The sequence below is a fragment of the Oncorhynchus masou genome, chromosome 32 (assembly GCF_036934945.1).
Source record: "Oncorhynchus masou masou isolate Uvic2021 chromosome 32, UVic_Omas_1.1, whole genome shotgun sequence".
Taxonomy (NCBI): Eukaryota; Metazoa; Chordata; class Actinopteri; order Salmoniformes; family Salmonidae; genus Oncorhynchus; species Oncorhynchus masou.
The window spans coordinates 59,317,007-59,343,064 of record NC_088243.1 but is presented as its reverse complement, the minus strand read 5'-3'; the positions used below and the strand labels follow the sequence as shown (position 1 = coordinate 59,343,064).

General features: G+C 47.0%; 1 protein-coding gene across 1 annotated transcript; it reads left to right on the top strand.

The window, feature by feature from the left end:
• Nucleotides 1–24: 24 nt before the first annotated feature.
• LOC135526332 (proto-oncogene DBL-like) lies at nt 25–25,619 on the top strand. Its single transcript, XM_064954621.1, is given in 32 exon segments — nt 25–109; nt 312–647; nt 6,242–6,310; nt 6,567–6,681; nt 7,152–7,242; nt 8,979–9,098; nt 9,225–9,341; nt 9,566–9,715; nt 10,081–10,196; nt 10,473–10,587; nt 10,738–10,857; nt 11,412–11,603; nt 11,768–11,959; nt 12,229–12,400; nt 13,527–13,606; nt 13,942–14,027; nt 14,128–14,194; nt 14,278–14,393; nt 16,595–16,664; nt 17,612–17,704; nt 17,881–17,973; nt 18,398–18,526; nt 18,628–18,849; nt 19,178–19,270; nt 19,557–19,635; nt 19,883–19,946; nt 21,174–21,209; nt 21,211–21,272; nt 21,684–21,796; nt 22,008–22,120; nt 22,483–22,568; nt 22,688–25,619. Coding segments are annotated over 31 exon segments (3,327 nt in total). The 5' UTR covers nt 25–109; nt 312–532; the 3' UTR covers nt 22,729–25,619.
• The last annotated feature ends 439 nt before the right edge of the window (nt 25,620–26,058 follow it).

Sequence of the window (26,058 nt, the reverse complement as noted above, 5' to 3'; positions counted from 1 at the left end):
CAGTGGCCATACGGATGGGGCAGTGTTTATTTTGACGAGGCAGACTGGATTTCACTACGGGTTAGCGGCTGCAGTTTAGAACAAGGCACTCCCCCTCTGGACTCTGCATGTGAGTGTGTATTCTCTCTCTCTCTGTCTCTCTGTCTGTCTGTCTGTCTGTGTGTGTGTATATATATGAGGGAGAAGTGCTTCATTGCAACAGGACTCTGCCTTGTACACAGTAGCCAGAAAACCTACCATATATTTTTCTGTGTGGACTTCCCCACTTCTTCCTCTGTGTGGTTCTGTGGATGCGCTCGATGCGGCTCAAGGTGACTCAGGATTCCCGAGCCAGCCCCAGGGAGCATCCGAACTGGATCCCTAGACCTCCAGGGACAAGTGGGCTGAAGCTTCCTCTCTACCTCCACCTGGAAGTGGAGTTGGACTGCGGAGAGGACCGTAGGATAGTCGGGAGGATGTGAGGCCTTGACAGCAGCCGTTATCCACCACCAGGCCTACTGGGCCAGTCCAGCCCTGTGGGGGGGGCAAGGGAATGGGCCCAGTTTCACTGCAGGTGGAGACTGAGCAGAAGCAGAAGCCAAAGAGAGAAATGGATTGCTACCATAGCCTTCTGCAGGCTGGCTCTCAGCTGGAGAACACACTGCAGCGTGAGTACTACTCCTGTACTGCCCTTACCCCCCCCTCACTGGCATACATATCATGGTATATGGAGACATATAATGCAATGTTAAGTGTGGTATATGGAAACATAACAGTGTCATAATAGAAACTATTTAAAGCATAGTGGCAGTTTAAGGTCTATATCGTGTGTGATTGACTGGATGGTTTCTGCTGCATCCAGCAGTGGGACCCTATGTAGCCATGCAGGGATTAATGTGCTATTTTTAAACCCTGGGGGGATAGTTTTCATCCATAGCAATCATACACAGAGGAGATATTTTTAAGTACACTCCACATCTTGGTATCACGGTAGAGTTCTGTATGGTTGCTCGCAGCTTTTTGAAGTCTAGTCATAATCGATACATTCCTCTATTGGGGGATGAATCCTGTAAGGGCAGCCAGATGGACAGATTGGACAATGAAATCATGAAAACGAGTGGCACTGCATCCCTGTCATGGCCCAGACGCTACAGAAGACAGATAAGGTGATAAACAGTGCCCATGTCTTTTACACCATTCTCCTCTATCCTTTAGTTTCTATTGGAATCAAGTACATGAGGAAGAAAGGGCTATTTTCGTTGGAGATGTAGTGACAGTTTGTTGGACTCAGTCTGGGTACTGCTCCTGGATGGTGGTGATTTGTCGCTGTAGTAAACCTGATTCTCTACTCTGTAGAGGACTAGTAGGATTGTGTTGGTAAACCATCTTTGGCACTGCTTTGTTGTGGAGCCCTGCTAGCTTGTTTACTGACCAGTTTCCCTGTACTTCCGCTGGGAAGGGGGGGTTGTCCCTGTCCCTGTACTTCCCCTGGGAAAGGGAGTTGTCCCTGTCCCTGTACTTCCCCTGGGAAAGGGAGTTGTCCCTGTCCCTGTACTTCCCCTGGGAAGGGGAGTTGTCCCTGTCCCTGTACTTCCCCTGGGAAAGGGAGTTGTCCCTGTCCATGTACTTCCCCTGGGAAAGGGAGTTGTCCCTGTCCCTGTACTTCCCCTGGGAAATGGGGGGGTTGTCCCTGTCCCTGTACTTCCCCTAGGAAGGGGAGTTGTCCCTGTCCCTGTACTTCCCCTGGGAAGGGGAGTTGTCCCTGTACTTCCCCTAGGAAGGGAAGTTGTCCCTGTACTTCCCCTAGGAAGGGGAGTTGTCCCTGTCCCTGTACTTCCCCCTAGGAAGGGGAGTTGTCCCTGTCCCTGTACTTCCCCCTAGGAAGGGGAGTTGTTCCTGTCCCTGTACTTCCCCCTAGGAAGGGGAGTTGTCCCTGTACTTCCCCCTAGGAAGGGGAGTTGTCCCTGTCCCTGTACTTCCCCCTAGGAAGGGGAGTTGTCCCTGTCCCTGTACTTCCCCCTAGGAAGGGGAGTTGTCCCTGTCCCCGTACTTCCCCCTAGGAAGGGGAGTTGTCCCTGTCCCCGTACTTCCCCCTAGGAAGGGGAGTAGTCCCTGTCCCCGTACTTCCCCCTAGGAAGGGGAGTTGTCCCTGTCCCCGTACTTCCCCCTAGGAAGGGGAGTTGTCCCTGTCCCCGTACTTCCCCCTAGGAAGGGGAGTTGTCCCTGTCCCCGTACTTCCCCCTAGGAAGGGGAGTTGTCCCTGTCCCCGTACTTCCCCCTAGGAAGGGGAGTTGTCCCCGTACTTCCCCCTAGGAAGGGGAGTTGTCCCTGTACTTCCCCCTAGGAAGGGGAGTTGTCCCTGTACTTCCCCCTAGGAAGGGGAGTTGTCCCTGTACTTCCCCCTAGGAAGGGGAGTTGTCCCTGTACTTCCCCCTAGGAAGGGGAGTTGTCCCTGTACTTCCCCCTAGGAAGGGGAGTTGTCCCTGTACTTCCCCCTAGGAAGGGGAGTTGTCCCTGTCCCTGTACTTCCCCCTAGGAAGGGGAGTTGTCCCTGTCCCTGTACTTCCCCCGGGAAGGAGAGTTGTCCCTGTCCCTGTACTTCCCCCGGGAAGGGGGGGTTGTCCCTGTCCCTGTACTTTCCCCGGGAAGGGGGTGTTGTCCCTGTCCCTGTACTTCCCCCGGGAAGGGGGTGTTGTCCCTGTCCCTGTACTTCCCCCGGGAAGGGGGTGTTGTCCCTGTCCCTGTACTTCCCCCGGGAAGGGGGTGTTGTCCCTGTCCCCGTACATCCCCCGGGAAGGGGGGTTGTCCCTGTCCCCGTACATCCCCCGGGAAGGGGGTGTTGTCCCTGTCCCCGTACTTCCCCCGGGAAGGGGGTGTTGTCCCTGTCCCTGTACTTCCTCCGGGAAGGGGGTGTTGTCCCTGTACTTCCCCCGGGAAGGGGGGTTGTCCCTGTCCCTGTACTTCCGCTGGGAAGGGGGGTTGTCCAATTGGTAAGAGGTGTGTTTCATATAAAAAGTAAGCAATGTATGTGCAGATGTTGAGCTATAAAAATCTGTCCAAGTTCACAACAGAAAATCACAAATAAAATTTTATTTCCACCCACATTAGCTTTGCTGCATATTGATGCTGGGGCAAAAAAGAGCAGCTTGAAACCTAGATGATAAATCAGACACATCACGTTCACATGAGCCCAGATGGTTGTGTGAGTCATTTCCGACAACACTTTCCCTCAATAGCCCACTACTATAATCCCCTTAACGCTGAAAGCCCTGGATGGTTAAAGAAATATCTGCTGACTTCAAAACAGTCATGGCCCTTGTAAAAAATGTGTGTGTGTGTGCGGCTTGTGTAAACCTGAATGACTGCATGTGTGTGCCTGTCTCCCTATGTCTCAAGGGCTGTGGACAGCGTATGCAGTATATTACTCTCTCTCTCCACACAATGTAGCCTCTGAGACATCAGTGACTGTTGGCTGAAGGAAGAAGTCTCTGCCCTCATCAGCCCGCCCAGTGTGCCCACATACTGGCCTCATGGCACAGGCAGTGCCAGTCATGTGTGATGGCACTGAAATTGAGTGGCTGTGTGGCACCCTTCTTGTCAGGGTCTTACCTAGGCAAAATGTGTCCCATTCACGTCTAAATGACTCAATCTCTTTGCAGAGAACAACTATTTAAATTCTGTTGATGATCATCTATTTTTTTTGGGGGGGGGTGGGGGTTCTTGAGTAAATGAGCACGGGAATAGAGGGAGGAAAATAACCAGAATCTTGTTGGACTACTACAAGAAAGTTGTGCCAGCTACTGCAGGTTGGCTAATTCTCAGCAAAGGACACAGGACTATCACAGATCAACCACATGTCATCAGGAGGGACAGGATGCCTGGCCACAGCCTGGCCAGCCCTGCTTTACCCTGAGCCTTTAATCTGTCCAGCTGTCTGGGAGTCTGTCTCAGGACCCACTTATGCTTAATGGGGAATACCATTTTCTGGGCCAGGGCAGAACAAACACAGGTTATTTGCGTTTTGAAGCAGCAAACACTACTCAGTGAAGTCACCTGACTAGACTTTGGTGCTTGGATGCTTTGATGAATCAAGTCAGCGGGAATATTTATTTACTAGCTGTGTGGCTGCAAAATAGAAGGCGTGATTTGGAGGCTGGGTGTGTTGTGCAGACATCTTGTTTAGCATGCCAGGCAGAGACCGAGTGGTTTACACCATGTGATGAGTGGTGCAGAGTGCTGATTGGAGAGGGGCCGTGGCAGAGTCTCATCCTGGGATCACAGACTAGCACGCATATTAAAAACACTGCAGCCAGCCTGCCTGCAGCACAAGCATTTTCCCGCGGCTCTTCTGTATAGTATAATGCCTACAGTAAGGAGCAGGCAAGGCGGCTGCAGTGTGTTCGCTGTTAAGTCTCTCAGAGTTGTTTTGGTTGCCTATTATCATACAGTGCATTCAGAAAGTATTCTGGCCCCAGGACATTTTCCACATTTTGTTACGTTACAACATTATTCTAAAATTGATTGAATTGTTTTTTCCCTCATCAATCTACAAACAATACCCCATAATGACAAAGCAAAACCAGTTAAAAAGAAAAAACTGAAACATCACATTTGCATAAGTATTCAGACCCTTTTACTTTACGATTTCAACCTCTAGTCTTCTTGGGTTTGATGCTTCAAACTTGTAACACCTGTATTTGGGAAGTTTCTCCCATTCTTCTCTGCAGATCCTCTCAAGCTCTGTCAGGTTGGATGGGGAGTGTCGCTCCACAGCTATTTTCAGGTCTCCAGAGATGTTCGATTGGGTTAAAGTCCGTAGGCTGGCTCTGGCCCAACCTATCGTTTTCAGAGACCAATCAGAACGTTCAGAATGTCTTTGCGTTCCAAAAGACGTTGGGGATGGGGGCACATCCAGACCCAACGTGGAGAGGAGTGGGCGTTGGCGGGGGCACATCCAGACCCAACGTGGAGAGGAGTGGGCGTTGGCGTTTTGCCGGAGCGATATGGAATGGTAGCCTGAAAAGGATTTTTCACCTTTTCTCATTAGATTACCTCTAAAATACAGTCACAAATGGCATCTTCTGTCATATGCTGTGCCGCATTAAGGGATGACAAAATCATTGGTTGTGAAGCTGCATAGTAGACATTGTTGACGTCAGCTGTACAAGTGATGCAGTGTGTCCAGGAGTACATCCACTATCTACCCCCCCCATGAACTATTTAGAAACTGCCTATGAGTACTATATGTGGCCTTTCCAAGCTCTCTGATACACTCAAGCCAGAGATCTGCAGAGCTCATTACCCCTCCACTCACTGACTCCCCGACAGACATTGTTACCCCCGACGACATCGATGTGGAAAAGGACACACTCTCCCTCTCTCGACACGGTCTCCCCCCTCTTTCTCTCTCTCTACCCTGCATATCTTTCTTTCTCACTCTCCCTACACAACTCCTCTCTCTCTCTCCTTATACTGCATCTCTCTGCGTGTATGAAATCCTATTCATATTTACTAATACTGTGTTTTATTCACAAGGAGACTGAGTGTATGTGAATCAACTGATCGGTTGCATAAACTAGTCAACCACAGAGCATTATATATGACTATATACAACTTTTACTTTAGAGTTCTATAATGCCTGATAGTGGAGTTCAAACTCAATCTTCAGTGTGGCTTCAATCATCCCACTATATCATTGTATATTTATGTTACATGCAGTGTAGAGTCCTTTCAACATTGTGGAATGAGTAGTGAGTCAGTGCTGCCTGCCACCACAGCTTGGTGTACACCACAGGAGGCTGGTGAGGGGAGGATAGCTCATACCATGTGTTTGACGTATTCGATGCCATTCCACACCAGCCATTACCAAGAGCCCATCCTCCCCAATTTAGGTGCCACCAGCCTCCTGTAGTGTAAACAGTATATGACCTCCTGCTGCCTCACCTGGTGACGAGAGAAGGGCATGGAGAGGTATAGTGACTGCCTCCTGCTGTTCTAGCCTGGATGACACCGTGAATAGAAGGGGTCCAGACCCACCTCAGAACGATTGACCTACTTGAACCAAACAGCTGAGAGTCTGATACTTTTCTTACTACTGTAATGTTGTTTTACATATGACCACTGGGTGGCAGTATTTCTCTCTGCTATTTCATCATTCTTATGGGACAAGTTTTGAATGATAACCACTGTGTGACAGGTTGAAAGAGGCCTCATTGGGACCTGTTATTCTAATCTCTCTCTCCCCCCCCCCCCCTTCCCACAGAAGTGTCAGTCTCTATGAGTATGAAGGAGGTGGACGGCTACATTGAGAAGCAGGTGGCCTACTTGTCAGGTGGGGGCTCTTTACTTAGTCTTGTCCCACTACTGAGGGTTCATAACCTCTGAACTGTGTTTACATTGGTTGTATAGATTCAGGTGGCGTCTACGAGCTGTAAAAGTACTAGTGACATGTTGAAACTGACACCGCTGTGCTCAGTTAATCCAACATGTGTTGACTATTTGAATGAGGCGTCCGCAAAGAACGTAATATCCTTGTTTAACACATTGTTGAGTGTGATTGTTCCTATGAAAATCATTTTTCTTCGCAGGGGGGCGTGGTGAGGACTCTAGCGTGATCGTGACCCTCCCAGAATACTCGGCTTTCAGCGACATTCCGGAGGAATCTTTAGCCAAAGTCTTAACATACCTCACCCTCATACCTCGGTGGGTGAACCACCATATTACACTCCCTCCTAATATTCATCTCTGTAGCCCTCCCTCTCTCTTCTCACAACTCTCTCTTTCTCTGCAGTGCAGTGTGTGCCTGCTTTAGTCCAGAGTTAGAATTCTTTGCACAGATGGCACTAGATGCTCCCTATCCTATCATCTATTTCGATGCCCTAGTGATGTCCTCTGTGCCAGCTCAGAGCAGGTATACCCTAGGGAGGAGAGATCATATCATTGGATGAGTGCAGGTCACAAGAGTCGATGAATGTCCCTGTAAACATATCTAATGTATTCACTCTGTGGTCCTTCTTTCTGTACCAAAAAAATATAATTTGTTGTCAAATGAATTTAGCATATTATCAGAGTTTTTAGGTACTATACCTGTGCATTTTATCAGTAAAAGTATACATTTGTTCAGTGAAAGGTACATGTGTTCAAATACTTTTGGTGCTTGCTTGTGTTTGCAGAGCAAGACAGCCAGGTGTAAAATTCATCATCATTTTAGACAGAAGACTGGATACATGGACCTCTATCAAAACAGCACTTGCCCGAATTGCGGTGAGCAAGTTAAGTCATGGCATTTTTTTCGCGTGCATACATGCACTCTCGTGCATGTGGAAATGAAATCAAACGTTATTGGTCGCATACACAGTTTAGCAGATCTTATTGTAGGGTGCTGCGAATTTCCTATGTTACTCGCTCTTAATAATAATCTTAATAATAACACGTCAAACAAGTACACTAAATAATAATATTTTTTAAAGAAATCAAGAAAGGTCAGAAACCAAATCAAATCTACTGTGGAAGTATGGTAACGATACTAGTTTAGGCCTGGCCCTATCCTACTAAAGAACGGATGATTTGCTGCTGTGGAAAAAAAACTTCCGAATATCAATACTATCAGAAGACGTCAGATTGGGGAGTTGTCCATGGTGCTGAATTATCCCCACTCAGTTCCTGCTGTTTCGGGGTGGTGGTCTCTTGTGCGGTTTTCATTAAAATACTGCAGTTGTTTTGTCACCGTTTATTATGGCGCATACATTATTTTATTAATGAATTGTAATGTATTCACTGTATGACAATAATGTCCCGTCGTGAGGGAATCAAAATGCAGAGCCAGCACTCCGCTACTTGGATATTTACCTGATGACGCTATATTTCGGCAGAAAATGAGGGAGAGCGGGAAGTCGAGAAGGTTAGAGGAAGGGAGAGCTTGAAGACAGCGCTACCCATCTCCTCGTGGCAGCAACGTTGATGCAGCGGAGTAGAGGGGCCGAGTAACTTGGCACCAATTTGTTAGCGACGGAACGGGCGAGGTTTTAGCCTTATCGCATAAATGGCTGTTAACACGATGGCTGAGAGTTGCCAGCGCCGAGGATTGCACAGGACACGGAAGAGCCCGGTAACGCGCTTATTACATAGTTTGACTACGTGCTAAAATAGTTGTGCTTGAGTTTGGGTGGGCAGAGTGAATGCGGCATCGGTCACTGACATCAGCTTGCTAAGCGTAGCACTGCGGTGCAGAGCCTGATTTGAGTTTAGTCATGCAGTGAGACCGAGAAAGACAACTTGCTTATATGAATGCAAACCGAGCAGTGATATTTTTTTTAGCATGTTGAGCTTGAAGGGCAGAGTTTATGTTTGCGGTAGCCTGAAGCTAGATTTAGATAGGACAAATGAATGTCAAAGAGCTCTATAAGCGAATGCAACGGTCTTTTTGGGAATAATCAATTTCCCACTGTTTTATGTCGATGTTCTGTGCTGCACATGTTCACGCTTTAACAGCTGGCAACTTCAAGTGAACCAAACCCATTTGTTAGTTAGCAGACCTTCACCACTGCAGTCGTGTGATTAAAAATGGTTGTGCTCATTTAGCTCATCAGATTTTCATCCTTAGCCTACTGCTTTACTTCTGATCTGACGCTGGAAATCACTCTGAAAATCACCTCATCCCTAAAAAAATAGACTACCTACTATCTGCTCTTGTTTAGTGAATCCATTTGATAATGACTGCAACTGTAATACACCTGTGATAGGCACTAGCTCGCAGGATATGTCTGGCTTTCCTTATCTGATTGACAGTGGGCAGCCTGCTTTGTCTGACTGCGGATGATTGCTTGTTAGTGCAGTCAATATGTCCCGTCAGTGACAGATGCTGGCAACTGCCTATCCCTCTATGCATCCAGAAGTGTGAACAGACTCTGGCGTAGTGTTGGGTAAAGACATGGTCCAGGAATTGTCAAAGGTCAGAGCTCACTGTCCAACCCCGGGGGTGTGATTGTGTCCCTCTCCAGGCCTCCTTCCCTGGGAACCTCCACCTGGTGCTGGTGCTGAGACCCACCAGCTTCTTCCAGCGCACCGTCACAGACCTGGGCTTCCGTTTCAGCCAGGAGGACTTCATGCTCAAGATGCCAGTAAGGCAGATCAGAAGCCAAATCCAACACTTCACCACACGGCATCGGCATCTCATGTACTACGCACGCTTCTTCAAACGACACACAGTCGATTATGTGCAGCTTATTGTAGCTCTCCTTTATTAGGTGGTGATGCTGAGCTCTGTGACAGACCTACTGAGATACGTTGATGAGAACCAACTGACCTCTGAGTTTGGTGGAACCCTGAACTACTGCCACAGTGACTGGATCGTTCTAAGAACAGTACATACTTTACACTTACATAGCATCCGCCATGCAGCCACTCAGAACCCCCAACACTTCTGTTACAACATATCTGATGCAGAGAAACACATTCAAACTTGGCCTGTATGTTTGCACAGTTCTGAGTGATGACATCAGAGTATACATTTAGAAACACTGTGATGACTTCCGTGTGTGTGTGTGTGTGTGTGTGTGTGTGTGTGTGCTCTCTGGCTCCCCTCCAGGCCATAGAGAGCTTTGCGGTGACAGTTAAGGACATAGCTCAGATGCTGCAGGCATTTGGCACAGAGCTGGCTGAGACCAAACTGCCAGCTGAGGGCACCGCCATCATGCGCCTCCTCTCAACCCACACTGACAAGTACAGGAAACTCAAGGTATACTGCAACACTTTTACACCATAGAGGTAGAGGACTCATCTTTGTATCTGTGCCGTTATACCGTCTGTGGGCAGTGCCATTGAAGTAATAGATTTTCCCTTTCTTCATTGGCTGATTTGCTCCCAACTCATAGAAATCCCCACCCAGTTGACTACCTTAAAATGGAGGAAGCCCTCAATGGCCATGTCCATGCTAAAATCGGTTATATCTATGATGAGTCCTCTATCACTATGTTTTACACTAGACTCTATCATAATGTTACAATTCTATATCAGTGGCAGACTAACTGACAGCCAGTGTACATGTTCACCCTGATATTTTATAACCATTTTGTCTGTCTTGATCATTGTTGTCTTGTACAGGAAGCGATACGGTCAGTATCAAAGGAGGGTCGTCACCTGCTGGCGAGCCTGGAGGCCTCGGGGAGAGAGGAGGATTCACTTTGGGATGTCAGGCTGGACTGGGAGACTGTGCAGAGGTGTGTGTTTATATAACCTCAGAGATAATCATGATACGGTCTGCCTAAAGAGTGGCCATGGGGCTCCTGAGTGGTGGAGCGGTCTGAGGCACTGCATCTCAGTGCTAGCGGTGTCACTACAGACCCTGGTTCAAACCCGGGCTGTATCACAACTGGCTGTGATTGGGAGTCACATAGGGGGCGCACAATTGGCACAGCATCGTCCGGGATAAGGGAGGCTTGCCTAGTTAAATAAAGGTCTTTTTTTTTATTATAACCTCTGTCTCTGGTCTTCAGGCTACTAGCTCAGCTGAGGGGCATGGAGTCAGCCTTTGACGGCTTCTTTGAGAAGCATCATCTAAAACTGCAACAGTACTTACAGCTGCTCAGATACGAACATCGCTTCCATGAGGTGAGACTGATCAATTGCATAATTGATGATGGTTGATTCATTGTCAGGGAGGACACGTGGTGTACAGTTCAATTTGAGATCGGATGGGACGTTTTGAAGTTGGGAGGGGTATACGTCTCTAACTAATGTCTTTCTCTCTCTTGTTGTCAGATGGAGTTGTCTCTGGAGCATCTGGCATCCCAGGAGAGAGAGATGTCGTCGTCAGGGGAGAAGCTGACTCAGACAGAGCAGACACTCAGAGACCTGGACATCCTGGAGGCTCACGCACAGGTCAGTGTTTACTAGGGGACATTTCCCTGATCAGATCAATGGACCAGGGTTACACATACTATAAAATGTGGTTGGCAGAGATTGTCTTCTCAGGGACTCGTGCTTTTGGTAATAGCATTGTGTCACAGGCCGGCTCATAGCCTGTGGCAAAAATGAGGGGACGCGAACAATAGGCCAATCAAAAAGGTTCTTTATTGTAAACCAAAACTATTAACTTTAAACAAAGAAAAAGGAATGAGGTGTGAAAGTATCATAATGTAAGGTGTATGTAAAGTGCAGGGATGCATAAATCTGTGTGTGTGAATGACTGAGTGAAAACTATGCAAAACGGAGGAGGAGGAAGATACTTTGAGCCCAGGTGACTCCAATCAGTAACGACCCTCCTCTGCCTGCAGGAGGAACCGCCCCTGCACTGCAGAGGAGGGGCCGTGACAATTGGTTGTGTAGCTCGGATTGAAGTGTATTTGCCGTTGTGATGCTGTGTGTATGTAGGCCTCCTGTATGCCATGTCTTGTTGTATGTAACTGACTGTGGTGTCCTGGTTGTGTTGCTAGGAGGAGATGGTCAGTGCCCAGATCATCATCCTCCATGGGCACCAGCTGGCAGCCAGTCACCACTATGCCATGGCCCTGATCTTGCAGCGTGGCAACGAGCTACGTCACCGCTGTGACACGCTCAGTAATGCTCTGAGGGTGAAACGCGCACACCTCTCCCGGGCCCACCGGCTGCTGCTACGCCTCGGCCAGGTAGAGGACACACACACACACACACACACTGTTTACACTATTGCACACAGATGAGTACAAATCTAACATCATACACAAATAACCACGCTGATACTCTGTCAAGTGCTACTGTATATCCGAATATGACTGGTCGGTGGGACATCGTTGTCTTATCCCCTCCATAGGCCCAGAGTTGGTGTGACGATGGGGCCTACCTGTTGGCTCAGCAGCTGGTGGATAAGTTCCAGTCTAAGGAGGGGGCCCAGGCTGCTCTGAAGGACATAGACAGATTCCTGGAGGGGGCTCCGTCTCTCCTCAGCTCAGGACCTGACCTCTTGGCTGTGGATTTTGAGTCTGTCCTCACCCCAGAGATACAGGTTAAACACCAACCAGTGTCACACATTGACAAACAGCCTTATGGTTTAAAGAGTAACCCCCTTTGTAAAGTTTCTCCTGACCCATCTGTGTATAATCCATTTTCAATGTTTTCTATCACCCCTTAATATATCTAATATTACAGGACTTATACAAGCATTCATTTCTGGTCATGGTACCTTCAGGCAACCTTCAAGACTGCATAAAGGCTATAACACTCAAAACAGGTTTTGGGTTGATATGAATGAAGTTCCTCTTCCATCCTCCCCAGGTCCAGATAGGGGAAATATTTGAGAAGCACACGGTGGTGCAGGAGATGATCCACAACAGGCAGGTCTGTCTGAGGAAGCTGGCTGATAAACACGTCCGTCCCATCCAACTCGTGGCCCCCAGGGCAGAGAGCCCGCCCCGCTCCAAGTCCCCACTCTTTTCCCCCAAACATGGTAAGAGGAGGCAGTGGAATATATACACACACACACACTCAATCACACACATTCAATCACACTTGATACAGTTCATTAGCATTTGTCACAGTAGATTAAAGGACATCAGACTCCAGTTGACTGTTTGGGGTTATAGAGGCTTACAGCACACTTTAATTATCCAGCTCCGCTAGGCCTCCACCCAGGGCTCTGCTGTTTCCCAGGCCCTGTGTATGCAGCCCTCCCCTGGCCTCTGGCCTGAAAGCCGTCCCTCTCCCCTGGGTACTGGGTGTCGTCAGTGTCCTCAGCCTAGGGCTTCACACACCATCCTCCAGGCCACAAAGCAGTAATCAAAACAGCAAACCACAGGCTCCAGTAATGAGGAAGCCCAGGGTCTTTGTGCTCGACCTCAGTTAGCGGTCCACCTTTACCAATAAGCTAGCTGTTAGAGCCCAGCACTATAATCAGTCCTTGGGGGATACTCGGTTAGCCGTTATGCTAGCCGTGTACTGTATGGTAATAATATATATGAACCACGTACGGCAAAGACCCTTTCATCTCCCACTCGCCTCCAGGCAGGGCTGAACAAAGCTAGCCATACCGCCCACAATTAATAATGAGGTGCGACGTGTGGGTGTGTTTCTCACACACAGAAGGAAACCCCTTTATAAGAGGGGAGATGAAGATAAATGTGTTGGCTCTGATTTTAGTGTGATAATGTGCACGCGCACACACATGCTGGTCTTAGGATATGTGAGGAGCACGTGATCAAACGGATACAGTCAGTCAGCCATTTACACCAGACAGTACTTTGGGTGATGTGTTCGTAGAGGATATAGTAGTATTGGAGTTCCACTGCAAGCTGCTTATTACCAATGATTAACTAGCCTTCCATCAGAAGAGAAGTATCAAGTGTAAACCCTGGACCAACAGTCATCCCCGGGGTCAACGACCGGACAACCTGGTCCCACAGGACCTTTCAAACCTACTATCATCGTCAAATCGCTGCAAGCATCTACTCATTGTAATCATGGCTCTATCGAGTGATGTTAGTGTTAACTACTGTGCCGTACATCACGTCATGGCTTCGTCAAAGCATAGAAACCTACAGTGTTATCGAGTTCAGCTGAGAGGTCGTGTGTTGCAGGTGTCGACGGTTTGAAGTTCTCCTTCGATCTGTCACTCCCTGGGAAGAGGACGTCCCGGAAAAGCCCCGCCTCCAGAAAGGTGAGATGGTCGAAGAAGGACGTGAAAGATGAAAGTCTAGTGTAGAACAGTTCACACACGTCACTGCGGCTGTGATGATGACATGTATGATGGGAATGTTATGGCAACTGAAAATGCATTAGGTGGATTCCCTCCATGTAGGGGCGGCAGGTAGCCTAGTGGTAAGAGCGTTGGGCCACTAACAGAAAGGTTGCTAGATCCAATCCCAGAGCTGGCAAGGTAAAAATCTGTCATTCTGCCCCTGAACAAGGCATTTAACCCACCGTTCCTAACTGACTTGCCTAGTTAAATAAAGGTGCATTAAAATGGTTGTCTGTATGTCCTGGCCGTCCCAGATTGAGGTGATGCATGACTACCAGGAGAATAGGAGCTCCATGCTCTCCAGCCTGGAAGGAGAGGACAGCCCAGACCTTCTCAAACGGTCCGTCTTCTCATCCTCTACATATTCCTGATGTGGTCTTCCTGATTCCTTATGTTCAGACAGAATACTAACGAGGCCCTCTGGCCCTGTGTCTCCACAGTCACGTGATGAGGGAGCTGATTGAGACAGAGAGGGTCTATGTGGAGGAGCTGCTGTCAGTGCTGCTGGTGAGAGCACAGCAGTGTTTGTCCCAGCTATTACTGGATTACTACAGTGAGTTTTGTATTCTGAATATGTGCGTATTGTGTAGGGTTACAGGGGAGAGATGGAGAACCCGGCCCTCGCGGGGCTCTTGCCCCCCATCCTGCGCAGTAAGAGGAACGTCCTGTTTGGCAACATGCCTGAGATCTACAACTTTCACAGCAGGCAAGGAAACATCAGTTGGCAAGGGCAAACATGCACACACACACACACACACACACACACACACACACACACACACACACACACACACACACACACACACACACAGTGCATTTGGAAAGTATTCAGACCCCTTGACTTAACATTTTGTTTACGTTACGGCCTTATTCTAAAATTGATTCAATTGTTTTTCTTCCTCATAAAGTTACCAAATACTCCATAATGACAATGCAAAAACAGGTTTAGATTTTTTTCTTCTAATTTATTAAAAATAAAAAACGGTGCCTCCTGAGTGGTGCAGCGGTCTAAGTCGCTGCATCACAAAACTAGACACATCACTACAGACCCAGGTTTGATCCCAGGCTGTGTCGCAGCTGCCCGTGACCGGGAGACCCATGAGGTGATACACAGTTGGCCCAACGTCATCCGGGTTAGAGGAGGGTTTGGCCGGCCGGGATGTCCTTGTCACATTGCGCTCTAGTGACTCCTTGTGGCGGGCCGGGTGCCTGCACGCTGACTGGTCGCCAGCTGTATGGTGTTTCCTCCGACACATTGGTGAGGCTGGCTTCGGTGTTAAGCGAGCAGTGTGTCAAAAAGCAGTGCTGTTTCGTAGGACGCGTGGCTCTTGACCTTCGCCTCTCCCGAGTCTGCACGGGAGTTGGAGCAATGGGACAAGACTGTAACTACCAATTGGATATCACAAAATTGGGAAGAAATAGGGGTAAAATACCATGGTTCACCGTTGGGATGGTGACAGATTTCCTCCAGGCATGATGCTTGGCATTCAGTCCAAAGAGTTCAATCCTGGTTTCTTCAGACCAGAGAATCTTGTTTCTCATGGTCTGAGAGTCTTTTAGGTGCCTTTTGGCAAACTCCAAGTGGGCTGTCATGTGCCTTTTACTGAGGAGTGGCTTTCGTATGGCCACTCTACTATAAAGGCCTGATTGTCCTTCTAGAAAGTTCTCCCATCTCCACAGAGGAACACTGCAGTTCTCTCAGAATGACCATTGGGTTTTTGGTCACCTCCCTGACCAAGGCAATTCCCCCCCAATTGCTCAGTTTGCCCGGGGGGCCAGCTCTAGGAAGAGTCTTGGTGGTTTCATACTTCTTCCATTTAAGAGTTATGGAGGCCACTGTGTTCCTGGGGACCTTCAATTATGCAGGTGGACTCCAATCAAATTGTAGAAACATCAAGAATGGAAACAGGATACACCTGAGCTCAATTTCAACTCAATTTCAAGTCTCATAGTAAAGGGTGTTGAATACTTATGTAAATAAGGTAATTGTTTTTTTATTTTTAATACATTAGCTGACATTTCTAAAAACCTGTTTTCACTTTGTCATTATGGGGTGTTGTGTGTAGATTGAGGATTAAAAAAAAAACATTTTTTTTTTTTTAGAATAGACCTGTAACGTAACAAAATGTGGAAAAAGTCAAGGGTTCTGAATCCTTTCCGAAGGCACTGTGTGTATCTCTCTCTCTCTCTCTCTCTCTCTCTCTCTCTCTCTCTCTCTCTATATATATATATATATATATATATATATATATATATATATATATATATATATATATATATATATATATATATATATATATATATATATATATATACACACACACACACATCTCCTGTAGTTAAGAGGAAAGATCAGCACTGTCATTGACTTGTGAGAAGTCGGTCATCTTTTCTATAGGCATTTGGAGTCTCAAAGAACTAAGATTAAAGCAGTAATTTCATCATCATAACCTCTTTGAACTACTGCTCCATCTTAAAAACAACCATCTCTCCAGTACAGTAGCTACTAGCCAGTTTCCTCTAGCCAGCTGTGTGAGTTAGTTTATGTACAACTGTTTGAGTGGCTGTGTCTGCCTCCTATATATCCTGCCTGCTGGGATTGCTCCCCTGCTGGGCTGAAAGGCTAAACTGGATGACTGCATGAGGCCCTAAGCCAATTAGAGCCTCTCTAACTAGTGTTAAATGCCAGTTGCTCTAACAAGCGTTTGATTATGCCAACGAGAGAGGAAACTGGCAAACACTGGGGGCTCAGTGGCATGGATGTGTGGGTGGCTAGTCATTATCTATGGAGGAGTGCTGGATAGGGGCCTGTGTGGTGATGGTGTTTGCTGCTCTATGTGTTTCGGGTGCGACCTACTGACCTTATCTGTCTTTGACCTCTGACTCATGACCTCTTGGGTTCTACAGGGTTTTCCTCCATGACCTGGAGGGCTGCCTAGAGACCCCAGAGGGAGTAGGGGCCTGTTTTCTGGAGCGGGTGAGGAACGTCTATATGCCCTCAAACTCATCTCTGGACCCCGAAGCCAGTTCCACTGCATTTTTTAATTGTTCCCCTCTAATCAGGTACTGATTTTAGACCTGGGAAACCAGGTGGGTGCAATTAATTATCAGGTAGAACAGAACCAGCAGGATCCGGACCAAGTAGTGTAAGAGTTAAATACCCCTGGTAGTTTGTCTTTGGTTGTTTCTGAAGAATGTCTTTACCTATATCAGCTGAGAATTCTCAACTCCACGATACTCAGTTATGTGGCGATGAGTTTTGGCGGCGTGTACCTTCGACTCCGTCGAGTCGGTGTCAGGTGATACTTCAGCAAAAATGTCAATATAAGGTGTAACTTTTACCTATGTTTGTACTGGGTGAAGGCATTATTATCTTTGTGTGCCTCAATCTGTAGTTTCTGACAAACGTTCTCCTATGTAATCCGATCCTACGTAATTATTCCGAGCAATCCACTATTTTCCAAAGGAGCATGAAGTTAACGACTTCCAACATGCACTACCACACTATACTTTTATAATGATCAGTTGTTTGACTTTACCTGTCCTGATTGTTAGAGAGTTGCTAGGGGGAGTTGGAATCGATAGTTTTTTTAAAATAGAAAATTGCATTCTATGCATCACCTGCAAAACAAAAAGCTCTGCCGTGCTATATGACAGGGCTGCTCCTTCTCCGTTAACAAACACCGCTTACCTTGGCAGAGGTTGCGTAAAATGCTATGTTTTATTTAAAAAAAACGATGAATTGTAGCACCCAAGGAAGACACAGGACAAACATAGGTACAAGGTACGCTTTAAAGGATTTGAGGAAAGTAAAGCTGATCCTAGATCTGTAACTAAGGAGAACTTCTACCTGGAACATGTCTGATGCGTTTCACAGTCTGGCATGGACAGTGTGTCATTGGAAATGTATGTGTGTATTTCCAGAAGGAAAATTTCAAGGTGTACGAGTGCTACTGTCAGAATAAGCCTCGCTCAGAGTCACTATGGAGGCAGTACTCGGACTGTGACTTTTTTCAGGTCATGTTTATTTTTTCTATCCGTGCCCAATGTTTGTACTCAGCGACACTACTACTACACCACAATACCAGACATATTTGTTATTTTAATAGCACAAAATGATAGATTATTTATATTAGGTTCACTGTTGTTATAACCGTAACACATTCCCAATATCTCCCTGCCATATTCTACAGGAGTGTCAGAAGAAGCTGGAGCACAAATTGGGTCTGGACTCTTACCTGCTGAAACCAGTACAACGCCTCACCAAGTACCAGCTACTACTGAAGGTCAGACCTTAGTGAAACTGGCCGACATACACGCTTCTACGCAGCACACCGTGCCAATATTGCGGCATTTCTATTAGCTGAAACTTTATCATAATTCAACGTCCCCAACATTCTGTCGGTGCTCGCAGCACTGTGACATAACCTGGCCTTATACAGAGACATTTATTTCAATGAGTTGAAGGCAGGAGGTGAAGGATTACAGATTAAACTAGAGAGAAATCCTGTCTGGTTAAAGTTTTCCCCACTTTCTGTCCCGTGATTCTCTGTTGTTATCTGACAAAATAAGGAACATCTTACATGCAGCACAAGGGCTATTATTTTAAGGTACAGCTGGAGAATTTCAGGATTTCTTTGTTACCAGATATTGATCTCTAGACATTAGTGTGTGTGTGTGTGTGTGTGTGTGTGTGTGTGCGCGCTTTAGGAGCTACTGAAGTACAGTGCAGGAGGCTGTGAGGGGACCTCCGAACTACAGGCGGCACTAGCAGCCATGCTCCACCTCCTCAAGTCAGTCAATGACTCCATGCATCAGATAGCCATCACAGGCTACCAGGTGACTTGTCCTTTGTGTCTGTGTGTGTCTGTGTGACACAGTGTGCTGTCCTGTATCTCTGACCCTGTGTTTTGTCCCGTGTCCCCCCCCCCCCCACCCAGGGAGAGTTGTGTGACCTGGGCCGGGTGCTGATGCAGGGCTCCTTCAGTGTGTGGATCAGCCATAAGAAAGGCCCCACCCGTATGAAGGAGCTGGCCCGCTTCAAGCCCACGCAGAGACACCTGTTCCTGTATGAGAGAGCCCTGCTTTTCTGCAAGTGCAGGGAGGAGCATGGAGAGGGAGCAGACAAGACCCCCTCCTACAGCTTCAAGCACTGTCTCAAGGTGTGTGTGTAGGCGGCACACTCTGACACATGCTCCCTGTCGCAAGGATGTTTGTTTTGGTTTGCGTGTCAAGGCGTCAGTGGGTGTGTGTGTCAGGGTGTGTGTATGTTTACGGGGCGTGTATGTTTACGGGGCGTGACGGATGGCATCACCACCCGCTGCTCTCCTCTTGATGTACGCTAGAGCTTCTTACCTTCACACGGCGGAGGAGTGTGTGTCGGCGGGCCGGCCGGCCATGTAGCATGTAGCTGAAGTGTGACCGACGTGACGCGTGGCATGTCCTTGTAGGCCCCAGGTGCAGACTGTGTGTGCGTGTGTGTCCTGGCAGATGAGTGCGGTGGGGATTACAGAGAACGTCAAGGGAGATGTGAAGAAGTTTGAGATCTGGTACAGTGGCAGGGAGGAGGTGTACGCCGTTCAGGTAAGGATCACCCCTGCTGTGAAGGGACTGTTGATGCTATTCATGCAGCATTATGTTCTCCGAACAAGGACAAAGACAATAACTACCACCCAATGGCTTGATCATTGTCTGTGTGTTGTTCTGTTATTTGTTGTGACAACTTCATGTAATGTATTGCTACGGTACAGTATGTGTTAAGCTACTGTAGTGCCATTTTGAAATCATGCCTGTAAGATGCAAAGAAAAGTGTGTTTCCTACTATACGTTGGCTGCGTTCTAATCTGTCCTGATCTTCTCCATCTCCCAGGCTCCCACAGTGGAGGTTAAGACAGCTTGGCTCGGGGAGCTGCGGAGGATCCTCACCAACCAGCAGAAACTCCTCAAAGGTTTGGACGTCACTCACATCGCTCTCCAAAGCAGACTCCGCAAAGAGCTGGTTTAACTCACCTCATGTCAGATCAATAGTCCTAGCCTGCACCTACCTAATGCACCTACCTAACTTGAACTTCCTCTTAAATGCGGGGAGCCACGTTTCAGTTGAGTACGTTCAGTTGGATAACTGACTAGGTCTCCCTTTCCCTCTCTTGTTTCTAACGATCCTTTTGCCTCTTCCTCTTCCGCTTCTTTTCTCAGATGAGCGTTGTGTCGACATCCAGATGCCAGACCACATCCGACGTTCTCCGCCCATGTCTGAGAGGTCAGTCTTGTTGGGTGTCGTAGGACACCCCTCAATTGTCACAGCAGCTCCCCACTTGGTGTGAGTGTGGCAGGCAGTTCAGTGAGCTGTTCAGATGGTTATGATATATGGTGTTGCGGGAGCATATCAACAAGCAGGTATAAAGCTGGGAAATGAGGAGGAGAAGGAGGTGTGGTGTGTGTGTGTGTGTGAAGGCCCCGCTTTCTCCTTAGCTGTCTGGTTGCTGTCCTCCCCTCCCTCCCCCCTGCAGGGGTGTGCGGCCGTCCGGAGGGGCTCATACGGGCTGTCTTTCGGGGCTGGACTTTGTCTCGCTGTCCTCCGATGTCTTTGTGTGTCTGCGTTCCCGGAATCCCCGCCCTCGAAGCCCCCGGCAACGCCCCCGGCCACGCCCCCCTAACAGACCCCGCCCCCAGCGCCACTGACCCATCCTGACGCTCAGTGGTAAACTCAGCCCAGGTCCGCATGCCCCGGCCCGGCTTGGCATGGCTCAGCTGACCTAAACCACCCACCAGGCTGCTGTGTTTGCATACTGACCGTCATCTGCCTCTCCTTTACTAGGCGTCTCCATTCGGCTCATACATTCACCAGACGCATGTTTCCTCATGTCTTTTGATGTCCCAGCAGACCTTCCATCTCAGACATGCTACCCAAAATGACTACACCCATCTTTGAATGGGATTTGCAATTTTGCATGGAATGCCCCAAAAACAATCAAAGGTTTGGATGTTTTTAACTTACATTTTTTTTTTTTATCTTGATTTCCTCATGCTTTCAGCATGACAACTGCTTCTTAGATGGGGCTCGCATTTTGAGAGGTTATTAAATTCAAATGATTTTAAGTTATTTGGCTTGTAAAATCTAGACAAACTGATACATTGATGAACCAGGAACTAGATAAATCGAGACCATATCTTTCCGTGCGCCGGCATGTGTCAGCTGTGTACCAGGCCAGAGCCCACACTGTCTTTGTGTCAGCTTGATTTGCACTTGGTCACATTGTTGCTTGGCGTGGGGCCTTTTGGCTGCTGTCTGAAAGATCATCATTGTGGTGCGAGATGAGTTTGAGGTAGAAATTGTCCTTAACCACAGATCAGTTTTGCAGTTCCCCTTTAAACGGTTAAAGGTTAGAATGTGGGAACGTTAAGCTGATCTGTGGCTAAGGGCAGCTTCTACTTGGAGCATGTCTGATGAGGTTAGGGAGTTCGTTCATTGTGTCATTCCCCACAGCAAACAGCAGAGGGCGTCGTTCAGCTCAGAGGACACAGTCAGGGAGGAGCAGTCCAGACCCACAGTCCCTCTCCCCAAATCACCAGCGCAACCGACACAGTGAGTACACCACTCCCTCAGACATGTACCCATAACATAATCATGTAGATACCTGGTAACTACTTGTAATAATGGTGATTGGGTCATGAGAGGTGATGCATGAAACTCCCTTGACTTGATATTGGATTTATTTAGGCATATATTGCGATCCCTATTCCCTAAAGACTCAGGTGTTTCACATGAAAGAGCACCGGGTGTATGGAGGAGCTCTGGGGGAAAAGGCACAGCTACTGATATTATCATTTGACTCTACCGTCTTGTTAATGAGTCCGTAAGTGCCGCACACCAGGATTTGAATGGGCATTTATCGCTACAGTTACCAAGTATTTACCTTGGTTATTTCTGGCACCATATAAGAGGAACAAGCCAAAAAATTTGACGCAAAACAAACGTGTGTTTTGTCATCTCCAGGCAGGCCCGGCACGCCTCACACAATGGACATCTGTCTGGGTCTGGAGGAGTGGGGTGGAGGTCAGGACCCCTCTCACCAGTCAGACACAGAGGAGGAGGACACTGCTCAGCTGGTGCGATGGATTCTCCACAACACCAGTACAACCACTCTCACTTACTGCATACCATGTGGCCTCGTTCCTCACCCACAGCCTTTTAGATATGCTTATCAGAATACCGAAAGGAACCTCTCGAGGCTCCTAAATGTTTAAAAGGTGTCCTCTAGTAGGATACACCGCTACACATCCTTCGTCCAGTCTAACAGACGTGTTTCTGTCCTCCCAGGCTCCAGGCAGATATAAGGCCTCGGCTGAATGTCCACGCGACGGCCCAGATGACCTCGCCATCGAGAGCGGTGACGTCATCCAGCTGCAGCACGAGGACAGCGAAGGCCACTGGTGAGTGTGTCGTCTCATATGCCTGGTGGTGAAGTTGGTTGCCAATGGCAGAACCCTATTTGACATGGCTTTTATGTGGGCTCTGTGCCGATTTGTAAACTTAGGGAACCTAATATAGCCGGTGTAAAGACTTACGGACAAAACTGACCGCGCAGGCAAATGGTTAAAAGGAGCAGGTGGCCATCCTATCGGCTGTCATTTTCATTTAATTTCTTAACAATTCTGCATGTTGAATGGCCAATGTTCATCAACACCCAGCAGGTAATCTACCGCACAAAGCCGCCGTGAACGGCCAACGTTCATTAGTGTGTCCCGTCCTTCACCTTAACCTCTTTTATACTCTCCCTCACTCCATCAAACAGGCTGGTGAAGAACCTGAGTCGCAGACAGAAGAGCCTCATCCCACTCCCCAACCTGCACGTTGTTCTGAGACACAGCAGACGAGGAGGTATGGTTGCAGTACAGGGGAAGAGGTTTCTAAAGCCATTTGTACTCTTGATCCTCCACCACTGCCATGTAGCTCATTTGATGGGTTTGCTTGAATAATTTGTCTCCTCTCTCATCCAGATCCAGGGAATCTGAAGGCCAGAAAGCTCAGCTCCCCTTAGAGAACAAATGCTGCCTTCAAGTGCTTGTGGGAACTGGGAAACTTTACAGTATGAAGTAACTCTGGAACAATTCTTCAACCAATGGCAAGCTAGATGATCTATGTAATCATCCAGTTAGCTACCGTGAGTAAAGTTGACAATATTGTAAAACTAGGTACATTGATACATTTGACAATGTCAAAAATGTATTCGCTTTAACATCTTTTGGTTAAAAAGGTGAAATGTCAGTGATGAAAAGTCACAACTTGGAAACTCTAGTATCAAACCCTATCTCTGACTTTCCCACTTGGAATTCCGACTTGGGAGGGTCATTCAAGTGGTAATTTCCCACTACAGAGGAGCATTTGAAGGCAGCAATAGAACAGCTTTTGTGGGACCTTTGCACAGATTCACAGTCTGACCAGACAGACTGTTATACATTTGACACTGTGAGGTCATGACTGATAAAATATCTTAAAATCTGCTTTCTCAAAGTGCTCTGATTGGCCATGATGAGAGACAACTATCCAATTGAAGAAGGACACAGGAGCTTACATTTTGGATTATTGATTAACATTTCTCTGGGCCAATAACATGAAGACCTGCTTTTGCCCACCCATGATGGACAGTGGACAAACTTAATGATTGTTACCTTAACTTTGGACAGCACAGGGCTCCACCAGCACACATGCACAAGGTTGTAAGGAAGGACAAGGGACATGTGAAAAGATTTGGCACTTAAAGTTAATTCGTTCACTTTCTCTTTTTCGAACCAGCCAATGGCCTTTTCTGTTGGGTTGCTGTAGCTGGATTGGGACTGTTATACATCCATGGACTCTACCTCTCGACTGAGGGATTCTTAACCATTATTGCTATTCAGTGGGAATGCAGTTGGTGGGTGTTTGTGTGTGTGTGAGTGAGTGTTTTTATGGATCATTACAATCCAGGTTTTGCCTGAAAATAAAATATACTTTTTTTTTTACATTTTTGATGTGTATACTTAAATGTTGACCTGTTTGGTTCCATGTTCATTTATTCTACATGCTCATGTTGTTTAGGAAACCATGCTGTCTTGTTCCTTAAGGCACCCTTCTCTTACGCTCTCCAAGAGTTGAAATGCCAGAATGTGCCCGTGCCATAATGCCTTTTTATTCCTGCTATTTTGGAATCGGTCTCCTCTTCAATAAATGTTTGCTCAGCAATAACAAAACAGTCTTGCTTCTACCTCACCTCAGACCTATACACAACTGGCACTTTATTGGGGTGGAAGGTCTACAAGAGAAAATGCATGCTGAAAGAAAACCGGACGCTTTAATATATTTTCAAAGGCGCTATAGAAATTGAGCTTGGTGAACGCAATACCTGCTTCATATTTTCCTGCTTCATACCCATGATTCATTTCCCATGTTATTTCCTGAACTCATTGTTTGTCAGTGGGGATGAGATAGCTGTTGAGATCATGGTGATTGATATAAGTGTATTAATCAGGTCTTTGGAGGTATGGGGAGGAGCTGCTACCAGCATGGATCCAGCAAACAGAGACTGCTGTAATTCTTCCCAGGTTTTCATGCTCTCGGTCTCCCTCAGCCCTCTTTGAGAGAGTTCCTCTCCTCCTCCATCACCTCACACTTAGTCTTAGGTTTCCCATTAAACAGGATCGTACAGCAAACATGAAATATACCCACTGTGTCGAACGCTTAATTAAATATTGATTGCGGACTTATAAGAATTTACCACGTGAAGTCGGAGGCCTGCCTTTGATGTGCTGCGTTTTGATGTGGAAATTAGCTTGGAAAGCAGCACGTTTCTTGGGTTGTTTGTTTAAGTTCCGTCGCTGTGTGAGGCAGCTATGCATCACCGTGAAATGATGCTTATAAACACTGAGAGTCCTGTTTGTCTACCATGCGTTGCGTCAAGGGGGTTCTTTCATCTTAATATGGCAAAATGTAACTTTTTCTTTTGAGCTACTTCGGTTTAAAATGCAACACATTTGGCACTGAACTGTGATGTAAAAAAATATATACACTGAACAAAAATATAAACGCAACATGTAAATTGTTGGTTTCATGAGCTGAAATAAAAGATCCCAGAAATGTTCCATAAGCACAAATTTGTTTACATCCCTGTTATTGAGCATTTCTCATTTGAAAAGATAATCAGGGGTGGCTTATTAAGGTGATTAAACAGCATGTTCATTACACAGGTGCACCTTGTGCTGGGGACAATTAAAGGCCACTCTAAAATGTGCAGTTTTGTCACACAACACAATTCCACAGATGTCTCAAGTTTTGAGGGAGCATGCAATTGGCATGCTGAGTGCAGGAATGTCCACCAGAACTGTTGCCAGAGAATTGAATGTTAATTTCTCTACCATAAGCCGCCGCCTACGTTGGAGAATTTGTCAGTACGTCCAACTGGCCTCTCGATCACGTGAATTGGGACTTGTGGGAGAGCTGTTTGCTGATGTCAATGTTATGAACAGAGTGCCACATGGGCAGCATAACCTACGGACCACAAACACAATTGCATTGTATCGATGGCAATTTGAATGCCCAGAAATACCGCAATGAGATCCTGAGGCCCATGCATATCTGTATTCCCAGTCATGTGAAATCCATTGATTAGGCCCTAATAAATATATTAAAATTGACAGATTTCCTTACATGAACTGTAACTCAGTAAAACCTTGAAATTGTTGCGTGCTGAATGTATTTTTGTTCGGTATATGCTTGAAAATGCTGTGTGTCTTTGACGAGCGCTGTAAGCTTCTTGCTGAATGTCTCTCAATAGAGAAATTGCATGGCAAACTGAATATTGACTGAACACGGCAGGTTTCAGGTTATTGTTTTAGTCATTGTTATTGTTTGGCTGCATTTTAGTGTATAGACCAAATAAAGTATTTATTAAAATCATACATTTGTTCTGCACCTTGTTTTAATCCTTGCTTCTCGAGAGTAAATTACCATAAAGCAATTGCTAGTTGTTTGCAGACAGCGTTTTGCCTTCGTCCCTTCATCTGTCAGTAAATGATTCTTATAGTTTTAGGAATAACCATGATGTACAGTAGGCACCTGTAGGACATGCAGGTATCTGCCTTGTAAAACATGTTCTCACCAGCTGATTGGAGGAAGACGATGCAAGGAGACGCTTTCTCTTTGAATACAAAATGGACGTCTTATGAATTGAACCCTGAAAACGAGACCTGAAACAAGACAGGGTCCTGAGGACCCCGGGGGTCAAAGGTCAAGCGTTAGTCGTCCAGGTCATCATGCAGCATGCCCTTGGTCACCGCCATAACGTGACGTATCCATCTATAGTAATGCTAGTCTGGTGTACACTCTGGTATACACC